Below are 24311 nucleotides of genomic sequence, written 5' to 3' on the forward strand. Positions count from 1 at the left end.
GCTATGTGTGTACTAAGACAGTAACTCTTCCAGTCTTTCTCAGAGATGCAGGAACTAGCTTATTTGCTTACTAAATAATGTCTTCCAAGACCTTGGAACTGCTCTGAAAAAGGTGTTTTATATAATCTACCAAGAAAACTGAACTGGTATTTCCATTTCTCCTGTTTAGTGTTTTGGGGGAAGACAGTGAGAGAGTTTTATGTATTAAATTTTACACCATCTGATTGCAAAAGCATTCCCTATAATGCAATAAAATCATTCTGTGTTGTCAGAATTCTGAACATAAAGAACACTAGACTAGAAAAACAGAGATAGAAGTCATAAATAGGGATGTAACTCCAAAAACCTCTTCTAGAATAAACTTTATCACTAGTGCAACTTCATAAACATCAGCTAACATATCAGCTATAAGGATCACTTTGCCCTGTTAAATTTTGTTAAGTGCTGACTTTCACTAAATGCACTGCAAATTTTAATTTAAAGACATGAACATAAATCTATCTAATGTTTAAAACTGTTTTTGCATTCTGGTGGCTACAAAAAAGGAGGCAAACAAGCCACTCAATATGACAGCTAAATTCAATCTTCGCTGTCTGTTGCATAGCAGGAGATGTTCTGCCTTCTGCTAAATTATCCTAGCTAAACACAGCAGAACAGTTCATGTTGTACCAATTAGACTGGCTATTCACTCAGAAGTCAGATTGGATAGGGTTTTCCTGAAGTAGTTTTATGTGAACTAAACTGGTGATAATTCATGCTGATGACACAAATAAGCAGATTTCTGGATTTAAGTGAAGCAGCAAGCTGAAAAAAAAAAAAAAAACAGAAAAGACTTCCCATTTCCGCAAAAAATAGTTAGTTTTTATAGACTCAGATTCTAGGTCTACGGTCCAGACAGTCGTAATTTTCTTTCCCGGTAGAGACACTCCTTTCTCCAGGGCTGTTGCCCACCCCTATTTCAGCGCATATCCCCCATTGTCTTCTGACGGTTATGCAGCAGTATAGTGCCACGCAGACTCTCCGCCGTGTCCTTAGTGGCTACAGGCTGCTGTGATGTGCACTGAGAACATTGAGTTTCTTCTCTGCTAACATATCTGGGTTTCAGAGGGATTTTAGGGCTGGCATGCCAAGCTGGATATGGTTAAAAATTCCAGTGTTCAATATGCAGGAGCCAAACTCCTGGGTCAGGCATTGTACCTCTCCTAATGTGTTTTTTTTTTTTTTGAGAAAAGTGCAAGAAACTCCTCTGATAAAACTTTAATGTTCAAAGTTCATCATTAACCAAACAGAGAAAGATACTGTTCAAAGTTCTACACAAGTCAAGAAACTGAAATATCTTCACATTAATTTTTTCCAAGTCACATCATGGCATATTCACCTGCAATATCAATACAGATCTGACTTAATGTAAGTTGAAAATGAAAAGAAAATATAATTTTGAAAATATTCTCCAAATTCTGTACAGCTAATACAGGATCTTCTAGCACCGGTTGGATTTGTCAACACATTTCTGGGCTATTCATTCTCAAAATGAATCAACAAGATCTTTATCTTTCTTCCATAGTAATATGTGAGCTTTATGTAGCAACACAATAACTTGCACAGCCATTATAAGAAAGGTGAGGTATTACCATTCCTAGTAGCAATGCTGGAAGAAGGATGGTATGTTTCTTTGTATTCACAGAGTTCTTTTCATTCAGTACCATTACAGTTCAAACACTGTAGTCATTCTGTTCCCATCTAAGACAAAGTCTGCAGTGGGGTGCTCAAAAACTGCTATTAAATAATAAAAAATGCCAAGATATTGGAACATGAACTCTCACGGTTCAATGCAGTTCTTTTAATATTTACCCCGTGTATCAGAATCCAGATTTCAATGGCAAAACTGAAAATAACACAGATCTGTAAACCACAAGGTTTTAAAATACAAGGTTTCACACAGAGTAAACAATTATTACAGAATAAAGTTTAAAATGAAACAAGTTCAGAATTTAGGGGAACCTCCCCCCCAAAATTAAACTAAGGGTTTTACACAGAAACTCCTCTAAATTCTTGGACACCACCATGAATGCTCAGGGATTTATATTCAAGTAGATGAAGTAATTCTCTGTATCTTCATGGTTTAAAATTAGAACTGTCCTATCATATACACACATTCTTTCTTCTAATGAGCTCCCCTCAAACAATCCTTTTTTTCCCCTCAATTATTAATCGTAACTTTATGCTAGAAGGCTCTTGTTTTGAAGTAAAGAAAGAGATCAGTTTGCTTCAGATAATTTTTTATATTTTCCTTCTTTTATATTTTCCTTTCCAGATAAATGGCCTGTGTGGACCTAAAAATTGTGGAAATATTTTATGCAGAAATTTAGGAATTATGTTGAAGTTACTATAGTTAATATTTACAGACATCCACTGAAGGGGAGAACTGCCTCCCCTTGCTAAGTCCATGCAACTCTGAAAGCAAAAATGTGACACATCACACAATGAATCTAAATGTGTGCAGCAAATGTGATGGGTGTAGGATGGGCTGGGATTTACGTCCCTTGTGCTGTAGCATTTGCTTGGGTCATGTGCTTTGTCCAGAACTCCTAGGGATTTTTCACCTACCAAAGGCCTGAAACTCCAGTAAGTACAACTGGAGGTGTGAGTACTGGACCACTCAGAAATGAGTCTTTAGACGCAGTCTGCCTCAGAGCTGACTGTAGTACTGCTGGAACCGCTTCTGCAGTTGTTACTGCCCCTATGTAGGTAGCACCAGAGGAGCTACTTACAGGAGTCCTTTCCTTCCTCCATACCCTCTCTTCCCCAAATGTAGATTGTGCCACTTGCATCAGACTGCTTAAATCCAGCTATGAATGAAAGAAGCTTTTTGATTTTGGGTAGCTCAAAAAAAGAGGGAAAAATGGCTTTCTGTCCATCATTTCTTATCTACATGACCCTGTTGTTTGGCATTTTCCTTTTGTCTCCAGATGGCTTCCTCCAGCATTGTTCAATCTCAATGAACACTCTGTCCCAGGTGACTAGAAACTGCATTTTAAGAGGTTCAGGGAAAGAGTATGTGCATATAAGATTTCACTGTCATTGTTCGATTTGTATTATTCAGGAAATTAATTTCATTTCAGACGTTTCACCACAGTCAGGGAAAAAAATCTAACTCTCTCTAAATTAAATTACCTGATTGTAAGAGGATCTAATGTGCAGCAAATGGAATTGCATTTTGCTTATATTCCACTAAATTAACATTTAGATGTTTGAAAGTCCAGAAGTGTATTATTCAACACATCATTATCATAAAGCTTGCTTAATAATGATGTTTTGATTACATTTTTCTAATTCTAAGTCTGGTTTAACAATGATGACAGTATTTGCCCAAGAACAGAAATCAGTCTTGTATAACACATTTATTCCTCTGTAAAGCATAAGAACTATATTATTTTAATTATACAGCTATGTCAACTCATTCTGTTGTATAAAATGGTTTTCTAAATTGAATATGAAATGAAAATTCATGTTTTTGCTTTACTGATGATAGCAAAATCTGAGCCTTCAAAATTACTACATGCAGTTAAGAAACAAGGTTGAAAACTGAAAAATTAGCTGCTAAGCATCAGTGTATAGAGGACCCTACTAGTTTGGACCCATTAGCATCATCAAAAAGTGTTTTCTTTTTGAAAAAGGTTTTCTTTTTTTTCAAGGAACTTGCAACTTCAGAGAGACTGTCCAAGCACCGTGCCCTCGGCTTGGGCTGCCAGGGTCAGGGTGGAGTGGGAGAAAGCGCTGCGGGAGGCCTGGCCGGGCCCGACTTGTGGGCTTGGTGGCCTGGCCCAGCCATGGCAGTGCCGCAGCCTTTCCTGCCCTGGCCCTGCTCTGGTCAGGTCAGGTCAGCCCGTTTAGGCGCTGCAGGGGCGTGGCTGTGTTGGGGGCCCTGCCCGGTGGCCTGGCCTCCCCCGCGGCCCCACTCCAGCTGACACAGAGGACTGGAGTGAAACATGGACACGCTACTGGGGGAAAACTACAGCGCTTTTATCCAAAGAGTAAATAAAACTTATGTCACTACCTAAGATGTGGAGCACTAGAAAATCTGAACAGATAAAACTTTCCAAAAGCTTTGTGCCTGTTGGCAAGTATCTAATGCTTGGGATGATAAAAACCAGGGATTAGAGATCAGAACATTTCTTTATTTTTTTTTCATTTTGCTTGCTTTATACATCTGATAGCGTCATTGTCCATTCCACTATGTCCCCAGTTCAGTTACTTAGGCTTTCCATTCAAAAAGATGTCTATGCTTAACTAAGAGAGCAGTGAGCAGTTCTACTAGCACATACACATGCCTCTGTCTACCAGAGATTTTCTAACATAGCTACAGAATAATTATTCACAGACTGAAATGGAAGCCAGCAATTAGAAAACCTTTTAAAAACGAGGAAATAAGCTGCAAAACCTATGCAAAATGCAAGGGACCTGAGGTCAAGTAATTTTATTTGTAATCACAGCCTAGTTTTGCTGGATCACGTTCCAATTTTTAATGTCCTTACATCAGTTCAATCTGACAAAATTAGTAAAACTAAAGTAAACTTTAGTAAAACTAAATATTCAAATCTTCAAACCCAGAGGCCAAAAAAGGCAGTAGGACAAGAAGGAAAGTGATACACATGCAAAAACAATTCCAGCATAAGGTGCTGGAGGAATATGTCACTTGGGATTAAGAAACAATGGCTCAGATGACCTCAGGTGCAGCTTGCTAAGTACTGACTTTCCTGTCTCCAGGCCAAAACAGGAAACAAAACAAAAATCCAAGGCAGAGCAAAAGAGCAATTCAAATGAAACCACAGATTTAACTGGAAACAACATTTTGCTTTTGAGTATTTTTAAAGTTTTTGAATTAGAATAAATTTAGTAATGCAAAATCCTATCAAAAAATTAAAGCAAAGTATTTTTCACTCTTACATTTCTATTTATCTGAAACAATGAATGCAAATAAGTGTAAATTTAAACAAATTTGCCACAACTTCCTGTCAAATCAAATTATTCCAAATGTAGTCCTGAGAGACTTCTCTTAGTTTAGCTTAATTAAATACTTGAGATCAATTCATAACATTAACTACTTGAATGTAGCTAATGTATAAAAGTAATATCCTTTTTTCATGAAAAAATCTACTGATCACAAAGTGAAAAGAAACTACTTCTAAACATTCACTGTTTGAATTCAAAATATTTTCCCATTCACACTTAAAAATGACTGTATGTGGTGATTCATACCAGGTCAGAAAGCATACTGTTAACCTCCATGTTACCTAAACGATGTTATTTGTGAAACAAAAAAGGATTTCCCTACACACATAATTTAAAAAGACTAAACTGATTTTGTAAAAACCTTATGTTAAAATTTGGAGTAATTTTTGAAATTCACTCAAAATAAACAATCTGAAAGACGTTTTGGAAAAATAAACTGTGGAAACCACACCTCAATGTTGGCTATTTCTCGCTGTGTTGTTCTTGTACACCTTAAAATATGCAATACTTGCACTGACATCTTGAGAGTGGTCTATGTCTTTTATTGTATGGCATTACTGTCACAAAAAGTTGTATATGGTATTCATTAAAATATTCAGGCCTATATTCTCTACAAACCTTTTTTTGGATGCTGATTATCTAAGTTTGGAATCTAAGCACTGGTACGATCTAAGGGAACGTCCACTGTATTGTGCTTGCTTTTAAAGTGTTCTGATAAAATCCAAACGTTAACAAATGTTTTCTGGAAATGATTTTGATTGCTGAAAGAGGTCTATTTAGCCTTTTCATATAGCTTCTTTTATAAGGTCAGCCAGTCTCTTGAAAGCCTGCAATGACACAAAGATGGTTCGTATTTATATTCCAGCATTACTTAAATAGGCAATATATTTAATTTGTAAAACTACTAAAACTATCTTAAATACAAATGAACTCAGTATTTTATACTGCAAAATTCTGCTGATATTTGCTGTTTTACTTTGTTGTTTTTAACAACTTGTATGGGCTTTGACCCATATTGTGGCTAGACAGAGCTTCCACTCCTCTAATAGAAACAAAAAGGTACGGTTTTCTGAAACAGAATATATATATTGATATTCAAAGGTTATCCAGAGTTCAGATGCAACTAAAGAGCTGTATTTTTTATATAATTAATGAGCTCTGGAAGAGTATCTCTTTTAACTGTACATTACTAAAAGGGGCTAGAATTTTCAAAGGCAAAAGGAAGAATAGTTGAAGGGGGAAACATATAAAAGTACAATTCCAGCAAGATACAATTTGACTGTCAATAGTATGGTTATGAATTTATTTCAGTAATTACAGAAGAAATAGGCAACAGAAGTGCACATCTGTTACAAACCTTCACAATCAAATGGAAGTACAGATAAAAATAGTGAATTGTTTCAAGAGCCTGAATCAAAGGGATATAAAATATGCACAAATAACTGCCTCATAGTCTTTCTCCCAGTGATTTTACTGATATAGCCAAATAACATCCAAAATGTTCCCAAAATAAACAGAAGATTAATTTCTGAGTTATGAAATACAGGGCTTATGCATCTTCTATGAAAGAAAAACCATATTCCTTCTTAATAAGGATTGACAAGACACACAAAAAATGAAATACAGGTTATTCCATTTGAGGAATGGAAAGTCTGGAAAACAAAGATACATGGTGTCTGCTCTGCTAATGCTAAAGCAAGTAGCAAAACTTGTTTCAGTAGTTTCAGTAAACTTGATTCTCTGATTTCAGTAAAGCATCTTGGAATAATGTCTGTTATGATTAAGTGTGAGAAAATCTACAAGTATGGGGCACAGAAGAAAATTAAATGGTCCTAAAAATGTGGTACCTTTCAGGTCATTTGGATATGAGTATCTTGTCTAAGCAGCAGCTAATATTGCTTCAAGAGCAGTACTTCAGAAGTACTGCTTAATTGCCCAAGATTACCAAAACAAATACACTGACAAACAAAAATCACATAATGAGAAGTAAGTGAAAATATGGGAGCATCGCTTTGTGAGAAACTGTTCTTCAGAAGAATGCAGAAAACCCTCATCTCACTTACTTGATCCATCTGGGCTGGAGAAGACAGAGAGAAGGAGGCTCTGACGTAAGAACTAGGCTCTGAACTATCAATATTGAATGCTCCTCCGGGAACCAGTAACACCTAAGAAAAATTGATTAATCATTCAGTTATAAGCATTTCTTTATACAATGTTAAATTAAATCTGAGAAGACTCATTGCTGAAACACTGTTTTTAGAATATGGCTTAATATATTCTGTCTACTCAAAAAGAGAAGCCAAAAATATAAAACCGGGAATCAAGACTTTTCATAACAAAACCAAAGGGGTCTGTAAAAGCCACAGGTTAGGTCTAGCTTATCATCACAATGTACCTGTGAGGTGGGATGTAGTTTTCACAGTACATAGTGTTGACTCTTACAAATTGTGGAAATAAAAACACATTTAATTTCTCCTATTAAAGAGATACAGTGGACAGCCTTCATTGATTGTGTGTGTGTGTGTGTGTGTGTGTGTATCTCATATATTACTATATACATTATGTATTATATATAATGGGATAAACTTAAGCAAGCAGATTAAATATCAACATTTGAATACAGCCATGAAAATATTTCATTAATGAGTCACTACACTATGTGACAATGCCTGACAAAAAACTTGCAGACTTAGTGATTATGCACAGTAAGTTCCCCTTTTTTCATATATGCACATATATGGGCACATAGATATGGTGAACTTGTTTCATCTTTCCCTCATTCTGTTTTAACATCAGAAGCCATTAAGCCATAGTTCGTACTTCTTTCTGCAAAGCTTTTTCCATGATCAGCTGCTGTGTGTCAGAAACTCCCTTAATTTTGATCCATAAGAACATGCCTGCAGCAGGAGGGTACCATTCTGCCAAGCCTGGAGAGAGAGAAAAGAGGGGAATCAAGAAAAGAAACTCCTGCCCCATCTGTAGTCAGTACCTCACAGATTCAGTGATCTTGTAGATTTGTGCTCAAATGAACTCAAAGGGAATATGGCCACGGAGCCAGGATGCCACTTGCTGAATTTAAAGTACCCCAATCACATTCATTTGGGCTTACTGCACTAATACAGTAAAGTGTGAAAGTGATTGCTCTGAACTACAGAATGCCCAACAACAAACTAAACAACTAAAGTTGTTGATTATTTTCAGATCACATAAACATCTTCTCCAAAGAGTCCAAAATCATTCTTATGCAGTTTCTCCTAGTATCACATTGACTATCAATATGTTACAAAGCACAAAACTGTAGGAAGTACTTGTTTTCCTTTAAATTAAAATGATTATAGTTTTTTTCCCAAAGAAAAGAAGACCCTGGAAGTTATGAGGAGCATGGGAGGTCTTGGAAAGGATTTATGTCCTAGATATATATGCAGACTTAATGTATACCTTTCGGTTACCTAGAAGAAATTATTTATCTGTTTTTAGACATGTTTTTTGAAGAAGCTATTTATTTGACTTGCCATCTTCTCCAGCTCTTGATATATTTAACCATGACATATCTACAAAATAAAGGTCAATCTTCCATACCTATTATTACAGTATGCATTTTTACATATGAATATATTCTCACAATCCGCCTTAAGCTAGCTCAGTGCTATTATATTCTTTTCATACTTGGGGAACTGAGACAAAGAGGGCCTAGGTCACTCGTCACTTATAGTCATGTAGAAAAAGAGGAAATATTTCTTATCTAAAAACCTTGAATTAGCAAGACCAAGTACATTAAAGATTGTGTGGTGTACAAGTACCCATATCCCACCAGTAGGTGGTCAGTTTATAAAGAGTTATTGTTGATTCCACGTTAGACTGGCTAAAAGGAGAGGCACACCAACAATTGTTGATTGGATTCTTTCAGTGCTCTGTGATTAACCATGAAAGGGGACATTTGAAATTAACTTCTGACAAAAAAAAAAGATTATCATTGCTATTATACAGATCATTTATATCTTCTTTTAAATTGAGTTCACTAAATCTGGCTATTTCAGACAGATTTTAAAGACAGAGATTTTAAACAAAGAAATATGAGAACGTAGTGGACTGAAATATATGGCCTTTGTAAAACTGCTCTATACAGCAGTGTAGTGGCCTTTTTTCTCATCGCTGTCTCCTTGTTCTGTTTCAGATAAGCATGAAAACAAGGCCATTAAATAATGTCCTAAGCTTAATATTTAATGCCACTGATTTGCTTATAGTGCTTATCTATCACTTCAGCCAGGAGATGAACTTTATAGTGATTTTTCTTGAATATGAAGATGATAAATAGCTAGAAAAAAATCTAAGTACTTAGCTGTGTTGCACTCACTGACCTTTTAACCACTTGTCAGCAGCAATGAGCATTGCATCCCGCTGGGTTCTGTAGAACTCCACCACCCTGAAGGTAAATAATCAATTCAAAGTCACGATCCCATAGCACTAAAGATTCCCTTTGTTTCCAAAGGCAGAAACAAAGCTTTTGTACTTGAACAACCAGAGTGAACATTCAGTGGAAATAACATGTCCTAGATGGGCACAGTACAGTTTACTGTGCGTATGAAACTTTTTATATGTATCCAGTAAGTCTTGAATGCTTCAGTGTGTCTCCAGTGAAGCACAGATCAACCAGAAAGAGGAATTGCCTTTGTACCTGTTTCTTAAGCCTTACAAATGCAATGGGAAGTGCACTATTAACTCTCTGTATGTTATATTCTTTCTTTCTGTCATATCAGTGCATACAAGCTCTGCCAGCAGTACACAGGAGTCAGAACAGGCATACAGAAGAAAATAAAGGACTTATGCATGTGCAAAAGCACATACTCAATATTTGTGCATTTGGATTGAAATTGTGTAATAGGTATACGTGGAAAGGATATTTCACAAGAAAAAAAGCAAATCGTTTGATAGACCTATCATGACTATCTGACAGCTTCCTCTGTTCTAAACCTTTGAACCTATCTCCCTCACAATTTAAGCAAAACTTCCAAATAATTCAGTGTCGTACCGGCAGAAAGGAGCGTAATCCAAGTTCCAACAGGAACAAATCTTGTGCAGTGACTACTTGTGTTGACATAAATTGATACAGCTGTGATTCTGCAGCAGTAGACTCAAGAGAAGTGCCTGAGATAGACTTCATAAGTCTACTTCATGTAAAAGTGTTCTTTTCTCTATAGAGATACCATACTTAACAGTTTGGATAATTTTACATTTACAGGTTTTCTTTTTTTTTTTTTTGACACTCTCTGAACAAGTAGCTTTTATTTCTGCGTGTATTTTACATAATTCATAGACAAATGCTGACACCACCAAAAGCTAATATAGTCTACCACTCTGCCTGTACCAGTTACTACATTCTGCATGAAACAATAAAACATTTACACAGTTTTACCACACCACAAATTCCTTTGCGAATTTTTTTGCCTTCGCTGTTGTCCTTTTATTTTCATGATGGAATGAAATCAGAAGTGCTAGTGAGGCAGGACTTTCACAGGAATGCAAATGCTCCAAACAATACACTAGCTCCTACTCAGAAGCATGGGCCAGCAAACTGATCTTGCCCATCATTGAAATCACCTGGTTGTAGCTACCTGTTGAGCCTAATCAATAAGTCACCTAACAAAGGAGTCTAGAAGGTTATAAAGGCTTGGAGCTAGCCTGCTGTGGCACTATTTTCATTGTGCTTAATAGGAAGAAAGTTCTTTTGGCTCAAGAATAGATGCCTGCCTGCAAGAAACATAAAGTAGTCTAAGAGATGCATATAGGGTGTATTTCTCTAATTGCTCAAAGATGAGCTAATGTGTGGTCTGAGCTCCTCCGCAAAATCTATCTCTATTCCTGGTTTTTGTGCGTATCGTGTGATACCTAAAACAAATCAAAGCCAGGGCTGGTCTGCTTTGTTCTTTTTTTTTAGATAATGATGCTTATAGTAGAGACAACAGGCAAGCAGGCAGTTGGGGATAAAAGTGGCTGTTACAGTCAAATATAAGAATTTTTTTCATGCTTTTGTCATACTTATGTAAAAGGCCTCTGCAGAGTGTGACATGCTGCCTAGTAATGTGGGAAGCTTGCAATTTCAGTGTTTCATTTGAAATGAACCATAAATACTACAGAGAAACTATGAATACAAATGCGTGTTGGTCACTACATAAGAAATGCCTTGCTGGATCAGACCAGTGGTCCCTTAGCCCAGTATTGTGTCTCCAAGAGTCACAATGGATAAAGGCAATGTTTAGGGACAGCAGGTGAACCTGGCCACTTTCTGTAATTCTTTCTACCCGTATTTCTCCAGCTTGCACAACCACTGGATTAGGGGTGTTAGAGGGTAAATCCCCGCCAAGTTAGTGAGGCAAGATTCCTCCTTATGAAAGCTGTGCTGACTCTTTCTCAATAGATTATGGGCTTGGTGATCACATTCTTTGCTCTAACCTTACCGCTTTATGAAGGATGAAAGCTACGCTCACTGGGCTGTAGATAGCAAGGGCCTCTTGGGCCCTTTTCAAATGGGAGTTGTGCAGGCACTGTGTGAGAGGACTAGCACACTGCCAATCTGTAGTGCTACCTCACATGCCTTGACCCTCCTTGTGACCTTTCTTATCCATTTGCTCTAATACTGCTCATATATCTACTTCAAACTGATGTAGCTCCTCTGACCTGTTTACTGCAAAGAATGCTTGCTGTAAGTAACAAAATGCAGAAAGCACGCAAAATGACAGATGATGGGATTCAGCATATGACATGATCCTACCTGTCTATATGCTCCAAGAAACCCTTTTCTCCCCATTGCTGAAGAAGCTGTGATATCATAATCTACAGAAATAAAACACACCATCAATACTGTATTTTAAATAGGACACTTTCTCAATCATCAAGCAAAGGTATATAGCCCTGTATGTTACTCAGTTCCACAGGGGCAAGAAACTGTATGCAGGGTCTCTTGGAGCCCTTTACTAAACAAAGGTGGCAGCAGCAACAGATCACTATAGTCCATGTTACTGCTGTCTCCAAGGACTATGGTAGTCTTTGGAAGGTGGTGGGGGAGGCCAAGGAATGGATGAAAGGAATGGATAGAGAGCTAAATATAGAAATCTGGGAGAAAAAGGGAGGAAAACACACATTACTCTAGAGATGTTCTTTCCCCCATATTAACCTCCCTGCTTTAATGCTGCCTCTATGATGAACTAATGAAGCCGGAAGATGGATGCATATACAGATGTGCTTAACATCTCCTTTTCTTATTGCTGACTATAAAGGGGCTCTAGTTAGAAGACTGTTTTACAACCTATTAGCGGCCTAATTACCAAGTACAATTAAAAATAGAAACAAATCCAATTAATTCCAATAAGTGCTTTACACAGGTTTTTCAAATGAACCTATTGGCAAGAGATACAACTCACAGTGACCTATTTTAAATCTTCATTCTTGAAATCCTAGGGCTAACAGTATATTAGTTGAAGCAGTGGTGCTTTCCATGGATTAAGACACCCTCAAGCTCCAGTTGTAATTTCTATGCTGGCCTCTCTTTCTTTGGAAGAATCAAAAATGTGCATGCCTTACTAAAAGCCGAAAAACTGTAAAGCACCTACAAAAGCTGTTCATCATTGTTTGCTATGACTTGGGATCTGTCAAATACAATCCAGGTGGCAGTTTGGTACTTGCCTGGGTGAAAGTACTGGTGTGCATTGTTGATACTTGTATGTGTAGAATAACTCTGTCGATAAGAGGCTTCGGACCTGTCAGAAAGCCTATTCTCAACCTAGAAGAAAGAGGAAAAGATTACTACAAAAATAGTGTGCTAATCCTTTGTGTGAGTTATGGTTTAACTTGTAACTGGGAAAACATGTAACCATTTAGTAGCTCTGTATCAAGAGGATCACTTATGCATTTAAGTTTATGCAACTTATGAGCTGAGTCTCAAAGTCATGAAATTAGCATTAAAAAAAAATTAAATGTTTTCATATATGCTTCTTAGTCCTGAGACTTCAGGACATACCCCATGTTTTTAAGCTTTCCTCTGAAACCAAAAAGGCTACATGAATCAAAGGGAAGAAAAAGATTTTCACATAATAAATTATGGATGCTCAGGCTTTACGAAAAAGCAGATGGGAGCTGGCAAGACAGGCTTACTTGGTTTTTACTCCCTTTCAGCACTGAAGAATAAATGGAATTTATACTGATAAACTAGACTCTTATTCATGCTTCAATGCTTATGACCCATCTTTACTCACAGATTCTGACTGGTGTTTTTATTTGAAGAAAAATAGAACCAGTAAGCTCATATGTCTTTGACAAAGATAAAATTGCATCATGCCTTTTTTTGCAGTGTCACTTCTGAAAGTGCAACCACACTTAGCATCACGTTGTCTCCTCACTCCCTCAGGGAAGGGGTTACAATCCACTAGCTGCCAGTGTAGCATTCACATTACTTTCTTATATCTATTAGAATAATAAACAAATGAAAGTTAAAAATCAAATATGTTGATTTCTGTGAAATGGAAAACAGCTAGCTTAGTTATTCAGGCAGGTGGAGACAACTTGAAAGATACGTAAAGCTAGAAGACAAGAGAGGTCAGTATAACTCTCCGATTAGGTTATGTGGGAGAATGATGTCATCATTTTTCTCCTACACTGCAAAGTGCCTAACAGTCAGCAGGAAGGGAAAAAGATAGAAAGAAGTAGAAAAAGACAATGGAAGTAATAAGTGAGCAAAACTTCTAGAAGTTCCAGGAACAGAGCTGGAATCGAGCATCTCGATCTTTTTGTCTATATGGTGTCTGTAAGAATGGGTGGTCTGGGGAGAGTTGCTTAACAATCAGTATCAGAAGAGAAATGGACTCTGGAGTTACATGACTGCCAGGAAATGGCATGAAAAATAAGCAGAACTGCAAATCGGAAAGTATTTTTCAGAAATATATAGGTACTAGTTGAGAAAAGTACAGCATATCTGATCATTTTGCATGTAGTATTAGTCTTGTGCCCAAAAAAACAGGCAATGCTGAGCAGTCTGAAAATGGCCTTACCCTGATGACAGAATTTTAGAGAAAGAGTCAGTCCTGATAACTCGGCCATCCACATCCATTGAAAGGAAAGTTGGAGCCCATGGCTTGGAAGAAAAATAAAAAATAAAATTCAAGTTGCTAATAAGGATTATGATGGAATTACTTTCTTTACTATGAAGACATGGTTATTTCTTAAAGGAGTTTTTTATGATGGTAAATATTTTACAGATGAACATTCAAAAGACAAATGCAGTAAACTGCTGACAGATGATTGTTTAGACTAGCTTTCTGGGATGTGATGACAATATTCTATGAAAGTCAACAAAAAAAATCAGCCTTGTTTTTTTGATGCTTTATTCACTGCTCTGCACACAAGTGTTCAGTTCAAGTTTTGGTATGATGCTATAAGCGGAAGAGACAAATAATGCATTCTCTGCCAAGATTTTTTTAATGGCTTATACAGAAAGACACTGTACTGTCTAAGATGACTCCCATTGGCTTTTAGCTTTATCTTAAAGAAAACAGAAGATAAGACCAAATTTTGAGGATCTTATTGGGATCAGAACATTTTTCCGTATCAGATATTCTATCTCTTTTACACCTTCTCCCCTCACATTATCTTATAAAACTGCACAATGAGCATATAAATGAAGCAGCTTTTATTGCCTCCTCCCACAAAAAAACTCATATTTCAAAATGGAAAATATTAAACTTTAGCTTCTACTAATATTTTACTGCTTTATAAGACCTGCTTTTACTCCTGAAGTTAGATACTTTAGCAGACTTTGCAACTCTAGATCCATATGTGAAGACAGCTCAACACTAGATAGTTATCTGTTTGGGGGAAAAAAACTACATGAAGAAGGGAAGCTGCCTATCCAGTACTACTTCCTGTGGTCTGCGGGAGAGCTCACTTTGGGTCTCCACAAGACAAAAGGGTGGAAATGAGATATGGTAGATAAGGAGCTGTGGTCTTGCACTGAATGGAGGAAGAGGCTGGACTGAAAGGAACATTAAGAGGCTGCTACTTTGAAGTGCTGCTTCAGTGGTGTACGTGTTTTGTTCTGGAGGCTGACAGAGTCCTTGTTTTCTGACTAATGAAGGAAATTTTTCACCATATAATGCTTGAGGAATTTGAACTATAGTGATTAACAGGACTGAAGTGATAAAATGCCTCAAAGGGGACAACAACTGAAAGTAGCAGAGAAATGGAATGACTGTTAGGCCTACAACTAATTTGGCAGGAAATGAAGGAGAAGCATGCAGGAACACCCATGGCTCAAACACTAGTTCTCTCTGGACTGGAAAAGAAGGTGCTAAGCAGCATGGAAAACAAATTACCTTTTCAAACTGAAGAAAGTAGTAAGGATCGTCTTCTATTATAAGGAAATCATATTTTCTTGCAAGCTAAAGAAAGAAATGAATACAAAGATAAGATTCAGTAAAGATGCCATAAATTCAGTTCTTCACATATTCTGGACTTATTTCCAGGATCATATTCTGATCCTCTGTATTGCTTGTTCACTACGCGCAAGGCCAAGAGAAGCTTTCAAATGCCAGATTTAGATATCAAGCAATTATAAGGGTAAACATAGTACCTACATTACAAGGCCAGGTATATAACCGAAGGTCTGCTCTGTGTAGTGCTCATACTGTGCAGAACACTTGCAATAATTTGAAGCTCACGGGAAAGATACCAGCCAGGAATGGGCTACTATTGCAAGAACAATTTATCTAATGCATAGCCTCCTCCTGAAGAGTTTTCATGAAAGAGGTTCTGCTAGAAACAAGTACTGAGAGGAGTAAGTAACAGGCTAAAAGGCCACATATGAGATACCCTCAACTGAAATGAGACTTATCCATTTCCATATAAAAGATACATCAGGCCTCAGCTACGTACCTGGTATATCTCCTTCTTGCGCTCTGTGCTCAGAGAGTTTCCAGTTGGGTTGCAACCATTTGGAATAGTGTAGAGGAATTTAGGGATATTGTGGCTACGGCTTTTTACATCTTCTGGGCTCCAAGTAGATAGAATTTCCTTCAGAGCTTTTGGAATAATGCCATGTTGGTCACTAGGAACATTAATTATGTTACAACCCAAAGGTCTCAGCTGTTGATAGGAGGAACAAAATTGTCATGATTCTGTAATTCTAAAATCTTCATTTTGTCATTGGCATGGTAAAATTTCAGTGATACAAAGTCTTTCTAAAAATCTAGACATATGAGTAATGAATTTATTATAGCTGTCTCAAACTCAATTTGCTCATGATTCAGGGAAAAGTTTGCCTGATTTTGCTGTATAACTTGTCCAACTTAACACCCTATCTTCTATTTGCCCTGTTAAGCCAAATAAGAAGTGGGTCACTCTGAAGACCAATTGCTGTCCTTATGTAGGAAAGAGCATATGGCTTTGCATTTGGAAAGACATCTCAGGAATTTGTGGTCTGTGCTCCCCCAGGACTCCTCATGCTCTGAACACAGAAAAGTTCACTGCATTTTCCTTTCCTACTGATAATTTACATTCTAGTTCAGTGGAGCTGCCAGAACTATAAGCTACTTTTCACTGACAAAGGGCAAAGAATCTGTTCTCAATAGATATGTTCAGCAATACAAGGGAGAATGAAATGGTGTTACTACAGTGACATGTTGACAGTCATGTGTAAAGAAATAGGAAAAAATTAACAAAAAAGCATGCAGTCTCCCCTCTGTGGAACTTCTATTAGCACCATGTAGCTCTGCATTTTTAACTAAAAATGTAAGTTGCAGCAGTAACAAAAGTGTGAAAATAAGTTCTTAATAAAGTATCTTTAGTGAAAGATGTACTCAAAAAATTAGCACAGCCAACAACATCAAGATAGCTTTTGCCACAGGGAAAAAAATATTGAAATAGCAATGTGTTATCTATCCTAACCCTTCTTACAATTGTCACGCATTTTGAGTCTACATTCAACTACGTATGGACTAAGTTACCTTTCAGAAGTAAACACTGCTGGTTTTGTGTAGTTCTTACTAACTGGCATCTTAAAACTCGCACATGGATGTTTCAGGCCTATTCCCATATTATGCTATTATAGGTACAGTATAATTGGACCATAAAATACTTCAGATGGGCATGCTGACATGTTCAAATACCCACTTGTCATAAATTTGCTTCAAACCTAACTTGGTCATGATGGCTTTCTCTTTCCAATCTCAAATGTCATCTCAGCCCTAGAATGAACCAGGCATCAGAAGAGGAGCTTGTGTTGTGGGAATAGCTTTTATAGAATGTTTACATTTACAAGCTTCTCTGAATTAACCTTTATGAACTTCATGGGAATAATACTAAAAACTTTATTCTCAGATACATTTTTGCAGTAAATACAATGTGTATAAACCTGCAGATCATGCACCAACTTGCTGTTTATTTCAAATGTGACATTTGCAATGTTTTGTTCTTATAGAATACTTACAGCTGCTAGTGTCCCAGAATATGTAGGTGCATCCAAAAGGATGTTGTCCCCAGGGTTAATGAGCATTTCAAACACCTATGAAAGAAAACTATTTCAGAAAGATTGTGCCATTCTTGTACACATGCTTCATACTTCTGACTTCCTAATGGGATTATAAATCCTGATTACATATTAGTATTTCCATAACCATTTAATTAACTATGCTGTCTGCTAGGAAACAATGAATGGATTAAAACTCTGCTTTAGAAGCTAAATGAAGCTAGATAATCAGCTAAAGAATACTAATTTGAAATGGAAAGACAGCTCTCTAATATCATACAAAAGAAACAGTGCTTCAGTTGCAGAAAGAATCAGTCAAGCAGTAGTATCAGTGTACTGAAAAGGGCTATTTTTTAAGGAAGTCTAACATAATTAGATTTGATTTATGGTAAAGCAAATAACGCATCAACATACTTAGTGGCCTATGAGTAATATGAAATGTTATCTTATGATGTATTCTCTGATAAGCTTTTTGATTTTACCCATTTATGTAGCCTTGACAGATTAGACTGATGCAACAATTTTATTTAAATTCTATTACCTTGTATTGATAATACCCTGCGACATTTAAACTACTCTCTAAGTTGTTATATAGTGGCACTTATGCTGGGTATAACTGACCTGACTGAAGAATACACCTCTCTTCAAAAGAAATAATGTTTAACATATGAGGTTTTGGTCTTACCTTACATAAGCCTTCCTGGCTGCCAGTTGTGATGCACATTTCCATTTGTCCTTGCTCAGGACTGTAATTGGCTGTGGGGGGATTATGTAGATTCCTCTGAAAATTTTTTAGCCAAGACAACAGTTCTGGAATCCTGAAACATAAATTAAGGTGCACCTAATATCTTGTACGGGCTGAGGCTAGGTTGCTCCTCTAAATCAGTCAAACTCAGCCTGCAGTTCTGAGTCTGGTTTCTTGAACTGTCAAATATACATAGATGCTGATTTTATAACCACTCCATCAAATGGTGAAAATGAGATGTGTTTATCTTACAGAAGAGCAGAAGAGATAAGCATCTACCATCAATACACCAAATTATCATAGCAAGGTTTGGGCAGAAATGATTCACCAAGGATGGAACTGGGGATGGAGGCTGAGCAATATCCACTCCTAGGAATGCTCTCCCCAGACTTAATGGGGTAGTGTGACAAAGCTTGCAACACTTTTGCTGCTAATAGGCCCCATGTAAATAAAGAATTTGGAAACAGATTTTCCAAAAGTATGTCTTAAAGATGGTAAGAGTTTGTAGGAAGCTCATAAGTGACTGGGTACTTAGGCTGTGCTCCATTAAAGTATTAGAAAGTCTTAAGTTCACTGTGTGCACCTGTAGGTACCTAAATATTTTTGCAACCTGTCACAGGGCTGGCTCAATACTGTCAGCTGGGGAGTTCAGAGGGCTAAACTAACTTCACTGAGATATGCATTTTTTGTACTAAACATGGCAATACCATAAATACCTCAGTTTACCACAAACTATAAATGTTAATTTTTTTAATATATTGTACCAAATAAGAGCTAAATGAATATTCCACAATGTCAAAACTATGTATTGCAATGCAGTATCATTTAATGAGTTTCTTATTTCATAACATAATGATCCTTCTTAGCGATCCTGGAGTCTGGATTCTGAAATACTAACAGCTAGAGAATGCTCCGGCTTGATAAAAATTCATACTACGTTTTTTAAATTGCTCATTTTCTCAGAACTTTCTGCTTAAAAACTGAAATATAAGTATAGAGGAAAACTAAACTTAAACTTTTTTTGTGAAGATCAATTATAATAAAAAAAAGATTTTTATGATTGTTTGATGCTGGTATCTTGAAGTGTAAGCTGCTTTGACAGGTACCCTGCTGAGGCGGAGTACTGGAGAGCCCTCTTCATCAAATCTTCCCCAATCTCAACAGCAGTTCCATGTTCAATGGCAACAGTAGCCTTCTTAAATGGGAAAGTGTTAGGGTTTGGCGCCCCTCCAGCCAGCGAGATGAGTGATGGAGGAGACTTTTGCATCAGTTCAGCTAGAGTAAAAGGAAAAGACCTTGATTACAATTTGATTATTGCAACAGGTGGTCACATCCTTTAGTTCAGTAAAAAATAATGAGCCACAGAGGTAGTTTGTTCCATTTCACTTTTTAATATTTATTGAAGAGTCATGAATTGAAAAGAATGGTAGCTTTTTAAACTTGTCTTTCTACTTTGACTAAATAGATGTTAATAAAATTACCTTTGGGGGGGAAAAAAGACCCTTTGTTTTAAAATAAATTTTAAATAGCTTTTACCTTGTTTGGATTGCTCTATTAGCACAAACTTTTTCTGTGACTTATACCTTTAAGCTTCAAGAATTTATTTTCTTAATAATACTCTGTTTAGATTGATATTTCAGCCTTGCTCTAGCTGATGTGGCAGTGGTGTGGACTAAACTAGTAACATCTATGATGACAGCCCTTTTTGTAAGGGAGTGGGAGCATTTCTGGCAACACAGCTTTAGTGGCACCAGCACTGTGTAAATAAAGCACTGTGAAGAAAATGTTGACAACTCTTGCTTTAATGTCACAGTTTCATAATCCTTCAGATCCAGTATATGCTCTGCTGGCAGCACAGACTGGACCTCAGTCAGGCAAGGGCACTTGATTGCATTGAGTCTAACAGCTCACAACATGGCATTCATGCTGGCTTAATGCTTTTATACTAGATATGAGAGGACAGATGATACTATATCTGCTTATTCTCCACTACTTATTAGCAAACTTGAGCATAGGGAGTGAATTCATATCAGTTCAGCAATGCAGGTTATGTCTGTGACTTTTGATCTAGCAGAAAGACTTCCTGTGTCATCAAAACCGCATCTCAATGTTTGTCTTTCTGCATAAGCCAAATTACTTAATGTTTCTGTTACAATGCATATCAATGTATCACTTGAAAAAAGTGCATAAAGAATACCCAGACTGAATTAAACTCGACTAAGCTGTACCTGTATGAAGCATTCAAACAGAATAGCAAATGCCAACCCCTAGCCAAGAGAAGAAATTGATCCCTGGTAAAGGTTTAACTAGTAGTATGTTTCATGCTCTGAATCTGTTGGGTTGTGTAGGTTTTAACTGAGTACACAAGCAGACAGTTGAACTCTTTTGTGTCACTCAGATTATATAAGATAGTGTTGGTAACATTGTCTGGGGTGGGGAATTGTATGGACATTAATAGGGTACAGAAAAGCTACACAGAAAGAAACATTTGGCTGGGGCTGATGTTCAAGTCATTAGCAGTTGCTCGTTCCTGAACAACCTGTGTAAATTCAGTAGCAAGCTACCCCAAAAGCTCTACTTCAGAGACAGTAGCAGAGATTTTCCAGGTACATGAAAACAATGCTACTTCTGTCTGGACGGGTTTCTGAAATGGCTCAAGGCTATTTGTTTTATTCATCTTTATATCTGCTTGACATCTCAACTTTACAAAAGTCAAGGCAGTTAAACTGGCCTTGTAAATACTTGTCAGCTTACTGCATGGCTTTCTCTTGAGCCTTCTCTGATATTTAGCCATGATGTCTTAGCAAAATCCAGAAGGCAGGATGGTACTCTTCAAGGGATCCTCTAAAGAACAGGGGTGTACTCACTTAGAAGTCTTATTGGAGATGCTTTTCTTGCTGCACTCACAGAGGTGATGAACCAAGAATAATTCATATCTATGGGGAAAGAGCAATTAGTTGGACATTACCCTGGAAAAGTGAAGAGGACCCAGTGCTTTCAGTATGTGCTTCTTCCACAAATAACACCTCCAATTCATCATCTCCATAGATGGGCTGTTTTGTAAATTAAATGTCAATTTATTGCTGTTAAAATCAGTTTTGAGGAATTTTTCTTTTTGGAGTTGGTTGGAAGGTTTCTACTTCATACTTACTGGTTCTGCTACAGCTTTCCAATACCATCAACACAGTGAGATTAGGTCAAATATTTGTGTTCTGATGAACGCAAATAAGAGCTTTGATCTGGGGATTTGGTCTGTTAATGAACAATGTATACTGAATGTTCCTCTTAAACCACTTTCAATTGTTCCCAAACAAGTGAAAGCAGCCGTCGGCCTTTTCCCCCTCCCTTTACTTCAAGCTGTGGAGCTCTAAAAACAGATTACAAATTTAGAGATCTGACAGATTTTAAGCACCCATCAGCTCTCTTTTAATGAGAATGCAGCTAAATTTCTTTAGCTGTATTAAATATTGCATTTAAAATGCATTAAGTATTGCAAGCCACAGCTGTGTCACAACACTTGTCAGGATAGAAGACAGGTGTTTTCAGGAAGGATAATTAAGAATGCCTTTCAAAGTGTTTTAGACTTGTATTTTTTTCACCTTTTCTCTGGTGTCAAAAGGGACTAGGTTAATACTGAAAAACATTCCCGCAGGAAGCTTCAAGGCCTGTTCTCACAAGAAAGCTATATGCTTGTTCATAGAGAAGCAAAGCACAGGAATCAAATGCGTGGTGAAAATAGTCTAGAATTCTGAATATTGCTTTAAAGTGTGCTTTCACTGAAAGTGCTGAAAATAATTCCCTAGGAGCCACACTAGCATGCTTGTGCTTACCATTGATTAAAAACGTTGTCAAGCAATGCTGCTCTAAAAAACCATGCCTTTAAAGAACAAAATGTTAACTTACTGTTTTTTCTGCCCTAAGGAGGTTTTTCCCCTAGTAGGTAGGTGCACACAAGGGCCTGCAATAGCCATTTTTCTATACATAAAGGCTTGCTTTATCGTTTCAGGCATAGCTTCTTTTACTCTACTTATTTCTGCTGCTAGTCCGAGGCCGAAAGGGTGGCTCGGGCGTGTTTCGGGGAAATTCTGACAGATTTCGCCGCTTTCTGAGGTTTTCTTCTTTCGGGGTGCGGAGGCGGCTGTGCGTGGGGCTCCCTGCCCGTTAGAGGACACGCCACGGTGGCGGCCACCGGGGTCCCCCGGGCCAAACGCGCCACCCCCGAGCGACCGGACCGCGCTCCTCCGGGCTTAAAAGGCTATTCGCGGGAAAGGAGGCGGCGGCGGGGCCGCCTCGGCGGCCGGGGCCGCGCTGCCGCCCTCCCCCAGGCCGGGCACGGCGGCCCGCCCGGCCCCTCAGCCCGCTGTAGGCCAGGCGCGGGACCCGCGGCGCCCCTGCCGCAGCCGCTCATGGCGGTTGGCAGCGGCGCCCGCCGCGCGCGCAGACCTACCGGCGGCGGCCGTTGGAGCAGCGCTCGGCGGCCCGCGCTGCTGCGCATGCGCGAGCCGGCGCGGTCGGCGCCGCCCGAGGCGGTTGGGGCTGCGGCGGCGCGGGGCAGGGCCCGCTGCGCCGGCCGAGGAGGGGGGGAGGCGCCTGTAGGCGGCCGGGTAGCCACGGGGGCAGCGGTTGCGCAGCCAGGCTGGTTGCGTTTGGGTGCAGATCCGGGGTGGATTCGCGTCAGGCTTGTCCAGGTGTATAGCTGTCACGTCAGCGCCTCCCTCCAGTGTTTCAGAAATTGGGGCGGGCGCAGGAAAAGGCTGGGAGCACCGGCGGGGGAAGCCTCCTCCCGGCGGCATTGCCCGCGTTGAGGTGTGCCCGCCTCCAGGGACAGGTGCAATGAAGGGAGGTGAGGTAAAAGTTCGGGGTGGGCAGAAAGAGGAGGTCCTATAACTTTCCTTTTATCCACATGATTAGACCTAGTGGAGCTGGCATGTTTGGTATATCCAGCAGTGTGGTGGGGTTTTTGTTTTTTAATCACTAGCAAAGGGGCAGCGCTATTGCGTGAGAGATAAAACCAGTGTTGTCTTACTGACATCGCTGGGGTCAGGAAGGCGACAGTGAATAGCTGAGGGTCTGGCTCTCCTTGCGCCCAGAGCTTCGTAAAGCCGCAGGGCAGTGGTCCTGCATCTCTCCGGCTGCTGCGTCCTGTTTCGGAGCTTCACGAGATGAAGGAGCTCACCTGGGTTAAAATGCAGCAAAAAGGGGTTGTTTTTCAACCAGATTATGCTCTGATCCAGTTGACTCTGTGGTTTCCCTAACACCTCTGCTGATGCAAGGGAAGGGGATTTAGATTGAAATCTGAATTGGGACATCTAAAAGTAAAAGTCTTTCATGCTTGAGCAGGATGGGTGCAAGGCGAAGATGGGTCAGTTGTGCTGTGGCATGTCCCCTCCTCCATGGGTGTCACATGCTGTTGTTTGTGCAACCCATGACACTGCCACCTGCTACTCAGAAAGGTCTGGTAGCTCGCTGCCATTTTCTAGTCATGGCTTTGGAGTTTGGCAATTCAGGGCCACCTCAGTCCTTGCTCCTGAGTGCAAGGTGGAAGAGAAAGTTCCAGGTATAGAGTGGCCTGAAAAACAAATGCAAAGACACGTGAAATCAGGCATGCTTTGCAACATGTAGGTATTCCTAGGTAACTTAGAGGCAGGAGAGTAAAAATGATGGAAGGAGGTGAGCACCAGAAGACTTCATGCTTTAAATCAACAAATTTAACATGACTTTAAGGTGCCCAGAATTTTAAGTACACGTTAACTGACACCTTGCAAGACCTACTCTAGACAGGGTTAGTGTTTGAGCAAAATGGCTCTTGGAAAAAGAGAAGGCACCATGGCAAGTTATCTTTTATTTGGGTGACTTTGTGCAGTGCTAGGATCTGCTGATAATCTCCATTTTTAGATGGAGTGGTGTGAAGCAGAGAGGGTGATCTTTCCTAGTTTTTGCAATGTAGGTAAGGATGTACTGTTTGCTTAATTGGTGTGCAAGCAATATTACAGTGAAAATCGTATTTCACTACTGACTTTAATGGGCTGTTCCAATTTAGGT

The 24311-nt window shown here is 38.7% G+C and overlaps 1 protein-coding gene across 2 annotated transcripts; it reads right to left on the reverse strand.

Moving 5' to 3' along the window:
- Positions 1-1250: 1250 nt before the first annotated feature.
- AADAT (aminoadipate aminotransferase) lies at positions 1251-22742 on the reverse strand. 2 transcript variants are annotated; one of them, XM_067297904.1, is made up of 14 exons: positions 22717-22742; positions 21137-21205; positions 19376-19544; positions 18210-18342; positions 17486-17560; positions 15934-16143; positions 15375-15440; positions 14055-14137; positions 12694-12790; positions 11783-11844; positions 9372-9436; positions 7834-7940; positions 7077-7178; positions 1251-5840 (listed from the first exon to the last, which is right to left on the reverse strand). In XM_067297904.1, exons 2-14 carry the CDS (start codon positions 21201-21203, stop codon positions 5799-5801), a joined length of 1278 nt encoding a protein of 425 aa, XP_067154005.1. In that variant the 5' UTR covers positions 21204-21205; positions 22717-22742; the 3' UTR covers positions 1251-5798. The 2 variants fall into 2 exon arrangements, with proteins under 2 accessions (XP_067154005.1, XP_013797541.1); XM_013942087.2 differs by lacking the exon at positions 22717-22742 and adding an exon at positions 22173-22374.
- Between the last annotated feature and the right edge of the window lie 1569 nt (positions 22743-24311).

This window comes from Apteryx mantelli, chromosome 5 (genome assembly GCF_036417845.1).
Source record: "Apteryx mantelli isolate bAptMan1 chromosome 5, bAptMan1.hap1, whole genome shotgun sequence".
Lineage (NCBI taxonomy): Eukaryota > Metazoa > Chordata > Aves > Apterygiformes > Apterygidae > Apteryx > Apteryx mantelli.

Bases quoted from the DNA above. Each gene is read 5' to 3' on its own strand.
- AADAT (XM_067297904.1), bottom strand. From the start codon at position 21,203: ATGAATTATTCTTGGTTCATCACCTCTGTGAGTGCAGCAAGAAAAGCA. The intron at 15,441-15,933 runs GTACGTAGCTGA...TTCTTTCTTTAG, and splicing joins GCAAGAAGGAGATATACCAG to CTTGCAAGAAAATATGATTT. The intron at 7,941-9,371 runs GTCAGTGAGTGC...CTCTCTCTCCAG, and splicing joins TGCTGACAAGTGGTTAAAAG to GCTTGGCAGAATGGTACCCT.